General features: G+C 37.9%; 1 protein-coding gene across 3 annotated transcripts in view; it reads left to right on the top strand.

Moving 5' to 3' along the window:
• Window positions 1-12434, top strand: part of Aff2 (AF4/FMR2 family, member 2) — a 474899-nt gene that overhangs the window by 437618 nt on the left and 24847 nt on the right. For all 3 annotated transcript variants that reach the window (XM_013025945.1, XM_013025946.1, XM_013025944.1), the window contains 4 exons: window positions 1133-1254; window positions 5208-5427; window positions 10382-10671; window positions 11228-11291. In XM_013025945.1, coding sequence (XP_012881399.1) covers window positions 1133-1254; window positions 5208-5427; window positions 10382-10671; window positions 11228-11291 — 696 coding nt within the window. The remainder of the gene's footprint in view (window positions 1-1132; window positions 1255-5207; window positions 5428-10381; window positions 10672-11227; window positions 11292-12434) is intronic.

Below are 12434 nucleotides of genomic sequence, written 5' to 3'. Positions count from 1 at the left end.
TCTTCTAGAATCCATGATTTTTATCATTGAAATGCCTGGTTAAAATCTTACCTATACACAGTTTGGGCTGAATTTCAGAGCTAAGAGGTAAAGGCAGAAGGAAAAAAATAATAATAGCCCTTTCTATTGAATATGTCCAGAGAAATCAGTTTATGGCAAATGATCATTCTGATTTATTTCTAGACCTTTGGGTAGGTTTATTTTATTTTTAGAATAACATTGTTTTGTAGTGACATTCAGGTAATCTTAGCGTCAATAGTAGTCATGGTGGTACACAGGCAATTCCTAATCCTTTCTCTGTTTCTTCTTTCCAGGGGACAATTGAGTATGGCTAGAAATGGCTCGGTTTCTCAGCTAAGAGCAACTCACCTAAACCCTATACTGACCTATTAAGACACTACAAGAATGATTTGTCTTCATTTAAGTTTTAATATAGGACCAGGCGACTAGAGAGTGCTATGAGACAGGAGAGTGCTAGAAAACAGGAAGCAAGTCCACTAACATGGGTACACTAAGACAAAGGAGCATACTAGTATTATCTCTTGAGTTGTGGACCAAGATTTTAAAATAGAGAGCAAGGGATCTGGCATCCTTGCACTGCGACTGGTTCACGTTACAACCAGGGATTTACAAAAGTGTGTCTTCAGAACCAATACATGCATATAGCTAGAGACATGCTTTTTGCACGTGGTTCATTTCCATCCATGCTGTTGATTTTGGAAAAAAATTTTTATATATTCCCCCATAAACCCTATGCTGTGTAGACAGGGATGATACCAGGTTAAGAGTTGTGTTAGGTTTTAAACTGTTCATTTGTAAGAACACTGTTGATGAGAGAAGTATCTGAAAATTACAGCTTTACTTTGGTTTTGAGATTCCCTTGCCACTCCACCTTCAATGAGAGATTCACATTAGTTCAACATTCTTAAACACCAACTTTCTGATAAGACTAGACTAGGCAATGCTGACTGGTTTCCTGTCTGATCAAAGGTGCATATTTAACTCCTCTACCTAAGGTAGAAGTTAAAACAGAAGCAAATGATCTCTTTTGTTGATGTCATTAATGTATGAAACACTCTTGTCTGGATGTGCCAAGTATTTTAAGCTCTGTGAATGTGTTTTCCTGTCAAAGCCAGCAGAAGTCGTGGAGAAAATCCCTGAGAAGAAGCAACGCCTGGAGGACACCACTACTATCTGCCTGCTCCCCCCCTGCATCTCACCAGCCCCATCCCACAAGCCTCCCCATGCTAGAGAGTGAGTTTGCCGTGCCTTTATATGATTTCTCTGTAAGAGTGTTCTGACTTTTTACATATATGTGTAACCACTCCTATGCTTGAACTCAGGGGCCTGGGCTCTGTCCCTCAAAGGAATTTCTTTTTTGATTTTTGTTTTTCTCAAGGCTAGATCTCTGTTACTTTAGCCACAGCTCCACTTCTGGATTTTTGGTGGTGAATAAGAGATAAGAGTCTCATGGACTTTCCTGCCTAGACTGGCTTTCAGCCTCAATCCTCAGATCTCAGCTTCCTAAGTAGCTAGGATTATAGGCATGAGCCACTGGTACGTGGCTTGTTCTGACTTCTAAGAACCAAGGTTCTCTTCTGCTCATCATCAAAAACTTTCTTTTGAGCATGAGGATCATACAGCTGCTGCTTGGAAGTCATTACCTAATGTCAATGCAAAGCTTGAGGACTGTAACTGCATTCTTACCTCCACGGGGGAAATGAGCTGTGTGCAATTCTGCTCCTTCTGGGACAGTTCTGTATGAAGCGAAGCTTGTTAGGGAGGAGTATGTTACTCCCATGAGCTGGCACATCCTCTCCCTTCTCTCTCTATATGATAGGTTCCAGAGTCAGACAAAAAGCTTCTCATTTTCTCCCCATTTAAATAGCTTCAGTCTTACCCAAAGAAGTTCTGCCCTCTCTTCCTACCAAGCATTGCAATTAAGTTCTTTTTGTCATGTTTATATATATATATATATATATTATACACACACACACACACACACACACACACACATATATACATATATATGTCACTTAACTACCAATCATGTCAGTGACTTGAACCATTCTCTCTTGGTATAAATTCATATAACATTAAAGATTATTCTCATCAAAGCCCAGTTTTGGAGTCTATTAGCAGTCCAGAGCATAGAGGCAATCTGGCTAACTTCTGCTAACAACCGATTTCACAGATTACTATTTAACATCAGTGATATGGCATCAATCTGCCACAGCTCAGATGGCAGACATAAGTGATCAGCTTACAGTGATCCAGGTACTTGTTTTTATATGCAAGTAGAAACAAGACAAATTACAACTAGATCCATCTTTAGAAGATTTAAGACTTGGGGTGCCCTTACCCTAAAGTACAGCAGTTTTTTTTTATGCGCATCTGTAGTCTCTGGCTTTGAAACATTCAATTCACATAGTTAAAGTCCTTAGAAATGGAAAGGAAAAGTTCAGGGCAATGGGGCACTGACCATCAGTCACACTGCAAGTCTCCTTGCTAAACAGTCTAGTGATTTGGTTCTTCCTCCATCTTATGGAAGAGAAATGATCAAAGATGTAAGTCATTATCTGGTTAATGTAGTCAGCTTCATGAAAGGGCAATTATAAGGCACACTCATGCAGATTTCCTACTTTCTAAGAGGTATAAAAGCAGTGTTTTCCTAGGAACATTTGTCATTCAGGAAGAATCTGCAACATATTCTTGTGCTTATCAAAAACATTCAAATCTCTGGAATTGAAGACAAATGAATCAGACTAATCTCTTAGGAGAATTCTCTAGGGGCTGTTCTCCTCAAACTTTGTCTTCTCCTTTGTGCCCTTCACACAAAATTATTAGAAATTGCTATGAGCCAACTCACTTTTCTAAACGAATATTCTAAATCTAGCAAAGATGCTATACTTAATTGACAGATGAAGTTTCCCATTGTCCAGCTGAAAAGCTGTGCTGAGTTTCTCCACTTCTTTTTGGCTTGACCAAACAGTAGAACCTATAAGGGGCTTACTGGCATTGGTTAAAGTATTTCTCAGATGTGTTCCTCTGTCATATTTAAAGACATACACACATATAAAAGGTGTTCTTGTAGTTGGAATCTATAATAGTGAGAGTGCTCTTTAGAATATTCTCCTTGTGTGTCTTTTGTCAAGGAAGTCCTGAAAGGCTCCAGAGTTCCAGGTCATTATCAAGCAGATGGTAAGGGAACTAAAACATTGATACCTACTGCACAGAATGCACTAGGTCCCCATTGGTCAGGTCAGTGACAGATGGAAAAGCTGTGACTGTAGGAGCACATGGTAAGTCAATTGCCTCTCAGGACCAGCTGTTTGCCTTGGAAGGTCCTATTACCTTCTACTTGAGCTAGCTCAAGTTGTGGAGGAATGGTTATAAAGAATGAACCCATGCAACTACTGCCATGACAACGATCCACATGTGTGTATATAAATCCCCAAAGGTTAGGAGACCCTGTGTGTGTGTGTGTGTGTGTGTGTGTGTGTGTGTGTGTGTATTTAGTATCATTTTTATCAGGCATCAGTACAGTTTTGAAATGTTCTCTTATTTCAAAACAATTTGAAAACACTTGGAAAGTATTTTATTCCAATTTTGATCAATTAAAAACACTGAATTGTTTGGAAACATTTCGTATCATGACAATAAAATAACACAGAGGCACTTCAATGAAACAAAGGTTGGAGAAGATGACACAGACTAGTACAGCAAATTTGTGGATCATAGTAGAAGTGGAACAAGGAAACTGAAATGACGTCTTTTTTAGGAAATCAGACCACTTGAACGCTTGTTCATCTTTGATTTGTTGCTTTGAGATATGGTAAATCTATATATCTATGCAATGACTGAAATTGACCAAGAGGAAAACATAAATTCTTGTTGACTTAATTGGCTATTGAAAAATCGTAGTCAATAATCATGGAGAGTAAATGGCTGCACAGTGCAATATTAGGTGTCGAAAACAAGATTAAAATCCAAGTAGTCTTCATTGATTAGCCTAAGACAGTAACTAAAATAAAAATCCATGACCCAATTACCATGTTAAGCAGTTTGCGTAAGATCTGAGTTGTACTGTATTATTAGAAATCTCAGTGTATTTGATGGTGCCCATCTAATGAGCAAATAAATTAATTCGAAAACATGGGTGTACATTTAAGATCATAAATGTCTTATGTCAATGTATCCAAAGAATATATTTAAGTTTTATAAAAGAACTCATTATTCCTTGGCATTAGGGTAGAGCTACATTTATTTCCTTATTTATCTAGCATGTATTAATTGTACGAAGTTTTTTTCCCATGGCATTTCACAGGTGTATACATTGCTCTTGAGTAAGCCCTTCCAGTACTTCGTTTCTCCCATTCTTCCTTTCCCTCTGCAGCTTTCATTGGATTTCATTATGCGGATATAACCTTATATACACATATTTTTCAATGTTTACAGTAGTGTTTAGAGTGCAATTTATTTTAAATAGTATGAAAGCATAATATTTATTTTTATTAATTTACCTTATTGTTGTTATAGAGGTGGTGTACAGAGGAATTACAATTACATGATTCATGTAATGAGCACATTTCCTTTCATACAGTGTCATCTGTTCCCTCACTCTCTCCCGGTTCCCTCCCTCCCATCTCCACCCACGAGTTGTATAATATTTAATAAAATACCCTTCCATTTATTGTTCACTGTACCATTTATCACGTTCTTCTTCAGTTAGGTCCTAGAGAAAAATAAAGTAGGAAACATCGTGAAAAATGATGGGATTGAAGTCTGCATTGTATTTTCTATAAAAATCTAATTAACAGTAATGTTGATAGGTTGCAAATATCACACTGTAGCACACTCCATTAGACATTCCCATTTGTCATAGAATTCTGCTTCCAAGACATGTGTTTATTCTTGGATACAGGTATATGCATCTATCTATCAATGAATATTTATATACCTCTCATAGGTAAAGGATAATCAATTTAACAAATCACTTCAGCTGAAAATACTAGACTCATGAGAAAAAAATCAAAATAAAGCAAGATAAGGAAGTAGAGCTCAAGTGGTAGAGTGCTAGCTTTGAGCAAAAAAACAAATGCTCAGGAACAATACTTAGGCCCTGAGTTCAAGCCCTGGGACTGGCACACAAACTGAATAAAGCCAATATGAGACTTCACAACACCCTGCACATTTTGTTTCCACAGAAATAATTCTAGAAGAGCAAATAGAAGAAAAGAAGAAAAGCTTTTCCCTCCTCCACTTTCCCCACTGCCAGAGGACCCTCCACGTCGCAGAAATGTCAGTGGCAATAATGGTCTCTTCAGTCTAGACAAAAACATCTCCATGACTGGACAGATCACCTCTACAAAACCTAAGCGGAATGAAGGCAAATTCTGTGCTACTTTCAAAGGAATATCTGTAAATGTAAGTGTCTTGGAGCACATATTATAATCGTCAAGTAGCAGAGCTGGTGGCATGGTTCAAGCACTTGCCTAGCAAGTAAGAGGTCCAAACTCTAGCAACCACATTAAAAAAAATAACTCTCAGAAAGAAATTAACTCAGCTTCTCTACCTTTATCATAGGAAATGTGGAAAGGGTCAGGGAGAAAACGGCAAAAGGGGGAAAAAAGTGTGTGCATTTGTGTGTGTGTGTGTGTGTGTGTCTGTGTGTGTGTGTAAACATATGCACTTCAAATTTTAATTATTCCAATTAAGTTTAAATATTTTATTCCATATTATTTTTTATATTTTTCATGGATGTGTTTGGTATAATATTTTCATACCTTAGGGGTGGAAAAGACACTTCCATAATAGAGTTTAGCCTCTGGACTGTAGTAGGGACCAGTCATTTAGTGACTGGAAATAGGTGGAATGGGATTTCTCAATGTCATTGAACTGGAGTAAGAACTCCAAGTTTTGGTGTTCTACAATTTACCTTTGCCAAACTGAATTGTGTTTTTAAAAGTAGTTACTAAACAGAATAGAATTTAAACAGTGAAATCCATTTCTCAAAGCACACAGCAATGATTCCAACCTCACCTAAAAGACTACATAGTCCTTTAGACTTTGTACACTAGTAGTTAGTTCACATAGATCACTGAAAGTTCTTATTTTTCACACCCCACATGCAATGACTTTTAACTCCTCTGAGGTATCTATGTACATGAACTGTTGAAACGATAAGTAATAATGTCAGTGAAGAATATATGTATTTTCCATTATAAAAGTATGTATCTATATACTTGTGTATGTCATCTTTCAATGTAAATGTAGGTGTGTAGATGTGTGCATGTGTGTGTTTTTGCATGTACACTTAGACTTCTTTAAATGTAATAGGAGTAAATATCAGTAAGTTTTCACAGTTCTGGTATCAATATTTTAGTTTCTAAATCAAAAGTGCTCATCTAACTATTTATGAAAGTCTTTGTATATATTTTAAAACACCAGTATACACAGTCCTCCATCATCCGAGATGACATGCACATTGAGGTAAATTTTATTACCAATATAAAAAGCTAGTACAGAGCTATAATTTTCCATATTTTCACACACATTTAAAGATGTTGACTCCATAATGTTGGAAATTATGAACCTACTTATTCTAAACAGTAATTACACTGCATATCTTATTTTTAATACTGAATATAATTAATATTATGAACCCTAATTGATGCACACTTCTGCTACAAGTTTTTTGGGGGTATGTAATGCAGGTCAGAAATTGTTTTTGAATAGTGCCTATCATATTGTCACAAAGAGTTACATATTATAAATAATAATGACTAGTATTTTACTACAGATAATTAAATGTCCTTAAATAATACAGGTTGTTATTATGACAATAATACTGCTGACAAGAATTTGTAGTCAATTACACAAGAGCTAAAAGTTAACTGGGGAAATGTGATAAATATGACTATGCTTGCTCATTAACTTTAGTGTGTGTGTGTGTGTCTGTGTGTGTGTGTGTAAAATGAAGGCAGTTTTTATAATTTGCTAGACTATATGTAGGCATTTACAAACAGATCTTTCAAAGCCAACCTCAATATAATGTCTATGAACAATGTGGTATTTCAAGGTTCCTATCACATATCCTTGTAGCACTGTGTTAGGGCTTATACCAAACAGTGGGGTTAGCCCACTTTGTCTCTGAGAGTAGACACAAGGAGCTTGCATGAGTTTTTTTATGGCTCTCATTACCCTACATGTTTAGATTGAATAAAATCTATGATGATCTTTAAACTGTTTTCTCCATATTCATTACAATAATCTGTGTGTGTAAGCCCTCTTTGCACATTTATCTTAGTATGATCTAGGCAGTAAGAATTATTAGCATAAAGTTGAGGATCAAGTGGAAAAATACCAATTCTCTGTCAGGACAGGCATGGTCATACACATCTGTTAGCTCAACTATTTGGAGAACAGAAGTAAGAGTTGCCTTGTGGGTTGAGCCAGCCCAGAAAAACTTAGTGTAATACCCTATCTGAAAAACAAACCAAATGATGCAATAAAGCTTGGGACATGGCTCACATACTAGAGTACTTGCATACCCAACTTGAAGCTTGGAGTTCAATCTCCAATACTATAAAAATAGAAAAGTATTCCTTTAAAGTGATTCTTTGACTAAGGCAAGTGTTCATATATATATGTGTGTGTGTGTGTGTGTGTGTGTGTGTGTGTGTGTGTGTGTGTCTGTCTGTGTGTCTGTGTGTCTATGTCTGTGTCTGTGTCTGTGTCTGTGCCTGTGTGTCTGTGCGTCCAAACGCATGTAGTATATGCTAAGAGCAGTGGACAATGGGTGGAGGGGCAAGCCCTAATTCAGAGACAGTTACCAACCCGAGGTGCTCAAAGTAGTAGAGTAAAAGGTGTCTTAGGAAAGGAATAGAGATAGGTCTGTGAATAGCACAAGGAGAATTAAAGAACATTTTAATATGTAGGCAAACAGATGTTTTTATTGGAATAGTCATTTGTTAAGCTAAGCCTTAATAGATATGAAGGGAAGTGGATAAACACAATGTGGTTAATTCACATGATGGAACATTATACAATCTTAAAAAGCAAGGAAATCCTAACATCAGCTACACTACAACATGCACAGTAAAATAAGCCAGACATCAAATGACAAATATTGCTATTAAAACTCGCTAAGATCCCAAGAGTTCTCACATTTATACAGACAGAAGTCGACAGGTTGTTTAGGGCTAAGTGGGGAAAGGAGAGCTGTTCTTTAATGCATACACACTTTTGCAAGTTGCAAAAGACTTTGGGGAATTGGTAGCACAACAATAACAATGTGCTTAAAACTTCTTTACTGTGCAGTTACAACTGACTGACATGGAAAATTTTGTGATATTGTTTACTTACCACAATTTTAATACTTTATAAATGAAAATAATGGAGCAAATTATTACAATGCAACAATACAAAATACAAAGAAATGAAGGCAAGGCTTTTGGATCTAAGAGTCTTCATGAACCAAATCAAGAAAGTGAAGAAAGCAGGAGGGTGGTCATTTTCGTTGAAATCAAGATCTGTGGAAGGGAGAAGTTAGAGTTTAGGTAAGAAGCTAAAACCATGTTAGAGAGAGCTTTGAAGCTAGCACAGGTGCTCAGCCTTGAGTATACACTTGAATATACACTGATTCCTTAATTAGAGTGACACACAGCTTTGTTTAGGAAGCTCAGGCTGGTAGGTAGTCCAGACAGAAGACAGGGTAGAAAGTCCTTACTTACCAGGCATGCCCTAGTCTGAGATCAATAGTAGTTCTCTGTGGCATCATGCCAAACATATTTGGTAACTCGTTAGTCACATAGAGGATACCAGGCTTGCTGACAGCGGTGACGGGGGTGACGATCAACAGAAAAATGGTACTGTTTTAACTCTCAAGTTTGTTCTAGAAAAATATGGACATCTTGTAGAATGATTCAGAAGTGCTTGCTGCGGGTTCAAAGGTTCATGAAGAACGCAAATGTCAAAATTCTATATGTGACTTTTTTGCCTGTTGTTGAATCTATGGCAATACATACAGGATTGACAAACACAGGAAAGAAGAAATCTGAGGAATGAACATTGGAGCATACCAGTCTTAGGGAGATAGCAACTTAGAAGAGCAGAAAGATAAAAAGGCACCATGGGAAATATTGTCAGGTTGTTGCACAGTTGCCAGTTGAGGAAGGTGGAGTCTGTCATGGGAGCATGTCATGTGATCTGTAACAAGATGCTGCCACATAAATTGCAGATCTTATTACCTACCTCTCATGGATCCCACTCTCTCTGAGGCAATGACAGTTCAAAGTGAAGTCCTCATGAGTTTGTTATCCACTTCATATTTCACCTGGGGAAATTGAGGTTTTAACATCCCAAGTCTTCAAAAGGAGACACAGTTACGTATCATTCAGTTACCCAGAAATCAATCAAGGGGTTCATAGGAACAAAAGGGTTGTTTCAGCCGCCTGTCCACTAGGGTACTGATACCTGGTGTTCTGGCATTTTCATGGCCCATATTTGAGTGCTTTGGGTACTTGCTTTATCCTAGAGAAAGTTTCTGGCCTTGTTCTCTTACAAAAATATGTACAATAGAATTATAAAGTGTCTCTGTCTGTTGATCCATCTATCTGTCTATCTATCTATCATCTATCTATCTATCTATCCATCTATCTATCTATCTATCTATCTATCTATCTATCTATCTATCTATCTATCTATCTATCTACCTACCTACCTACCTACCTACCTACCTATCATCTATGTTTCTGTCTGTCTACTACTACTATTTATCTCCTCATCCTCTTCCTCCTTCTCTCCTCTTCTTTATATTCTTTTTCTCTGTCCACTGACATTTTCTTCTAGATTAATACCTTTGATATTATTGTTGTCTAAATGTAACAGAAGGTCAATGTAATCCTGGCACCTGACTGATTTGGTGTTTCATGTTATCATAGAACAAAAGCCGCTCATTTACTGCATTCAGCCTCTAGTGCTGTGTATTGTTTTGTTTTAAATTTCTTTTCTTAGCCAGGCTTCAGTGACTACTGCCTGTAATCCTAGCTACTCAGGAGGCTGGAATCTGAGGATCGAGGTTCAAAGCCAGCCCAGGCAGGAAAGTCCATGAGACTTTTATCTCTAATAAACCACTCATAAAACCAGAACTGGCTCTATGGCTCGAGTGGTAGAGCACTTGCCTTGAGCTGAAGAGCTGAGGGACCATCGCCCAAGCTCAGAGTTCAAGCCTGATGACCAACAAAAAAGAAAATTAATTAAATAAATAAATAATTTTCTTGTCTTGCTTGGTACTATACTTGACATTCAAAGTGTTTTTGGAAGAGATGTTCTAAACAACTGGACCTAATAGAACCTTCTTGTCCTCCTTTTTCCCCAGGAGATAGACACTCCAAAAAAGACTGCCTCTGCCACCGTTACTGTCACCAATACTGCTATTGCCACTGTTACTGCTACTGCCATTGTCACTGCCACTGTCACTGCTACTGCTACCGCCACTGCCACATCCACCACCACAACTACCACCACCACTATTTCCACCATCACCTCTACTATCACTACTGGCCTTATGGATAGCAGTCACCTGGAGATGACGTCCTGGGCAGCCCTGCCCCTCCTATCCAGCAGCAGTACTAATGTCCGGAGACCCAAGCTCACTTTTGATGACTCGTATGTTGTCCTTACCTTATTATAGACACGGATTGGGAATGATGACTTGGGGTGGGGCAAAGTGGCTTTGCCAGCTCTATGCATGTACGTGTCTCCTCACATACGACCCTACCATCAGCTATATAACTTTCAAAGTATATCCTCCTCTACATACATTTCTGTCTCCAACAAATATCTTTGCCTGTTTTCATTCTGGGGTTTGTTATTACTTCCAAAGATGGGTGCTTACTCTTAGATTATTATTTTTTTTATCTTTTCTTCTTCATGTCCTCAGGCAGACATATATTGATAGCTAGGTTTTATGTGATCTCTTTGGTAAATTGTAATGACTGAGTTTAGGGGATGTGTTTATGTATCCCAATGGGCCATTATATACTTCAGATTTCATTTATAGTATTATTTCCAGTTTGTGTATGGTATGAATGACAGCACTACGCTGCCTTTCCCAAGGCTTTATGCAGGAATGAGTTTATAGTAAAAATGTATGTAACTACTCAGTTTCTTCATGAAAAGACAAAACATTGGTTTTCAAAAAGAGCTTGTTTTGTTTGTTTAGGGTTCACAATGCTGACTATTACATGCAAGAAGCTAAGAAGCTGAAGCATAAGGCTGATGCACTGGTAGGTTTTCTTTCTCTTATTGCTTTGCTCCCAGTAAGTTATAAGGCTTTGTAACAATACAAAGAAGGCACTTTGAAAACGAGTCAAACTTTTAGTACTACATCACAAACCTTCTTTGCAATGGATTGCTGCTCTGACATAGGGACATTAGAGCTAGATAATTCCTTAGAACCAAAATTCCCAGAGTACTTCAAGCTCAGTTCTCTTGTCATTGTTCTCTTCCAACTGTTTTTCCCTTTGCCCCAACTTCAAAGTCTCAGTCACACATTTCATTGTGATTATCTTTTAAGTGAATTTGAAATGACTTTTGAAGCTACCCTAGAAAGGATTGGAGCTCTTGGGTCCAGCAATACAACACTAGTGCGGGAGAAATTATTAAAAGCTATCTAATTGACCTCGGGAAACTTGGGTCTATAGAAAAAGCTCGCCTTCTTGAATTTGATTACATGTTCCCCAAGTGATACCCACAATCAGACTGTGATCTAGAGCAAAGAAAGGAAATACTGTCATCTGGGTCGCCTGTCATATTTTATCCAGCTTCTTCCCAAAGATCTTGGTCAACTATAGCAGAGATGATCTCTGCATGTTGACTTGTTTGGCTTAATTGACCTTCCTAATAATGAGTCTTAACAATTTTACAATTACTTGGTTAAGTTAAGACTACACACTACACCAATGAATCAGAATTTCTGGGACTGAGCCCCTGTTGCATGGTTACTACAAGAAATCCTCAAATATGGCCATTTGAGAACACTGTCATGGAGAAGATCCTAATGTCATGCTCCTCATGATTAAGTATATGCCAGAACAACCTCATTGTGAGAAAAAAATATTATCCTCCATCTCTGTACCAGGTCTGCTCAGGCCTTAGCTGTGCCTGGCACTGATTGGGGAGCCTGTGGTAGAATAGCTCCACATTCTGCATTATAAATATCATGTGACCTACATCCACCAACCGTTCACAGCCCTTGCATCTGCTACTTCTTTTACCTCCTGTCAGTTTTTACAGTGGTTGGTATTGCTTAGGCATTTCAAGTAACCAATCTTTTTTTTTTTTTGTCGGTTGTGGGGCTTGAACTCTGGGCCTGGGCGCTGTCCCTCAGCTCTTCAGCTCAAGGCGAGCGCTCTACCACTTGAGCTACA

The sequence above is a fragment of the Dipodomys ordii genome, unplaced genomic scaffold (assembly GCF_000151885.1).
Source record: "Dipodomys ordii isolate 6190 unplaced genomic scaffold, Dord_2.0 Scaffold89, whole genome shotgun sequence".
In the NCBI taxonomy this organism is placed as follows: domain Eukaryota; kingdom Metazoa; phylum Chordata; class Mammalia; order Rodentia; family Heteromyidae; genus Dipodomys; species Dipodomys ordii.
This window is presented reverse-complemented; position numbering and strand designations above follow the sequence as displayed.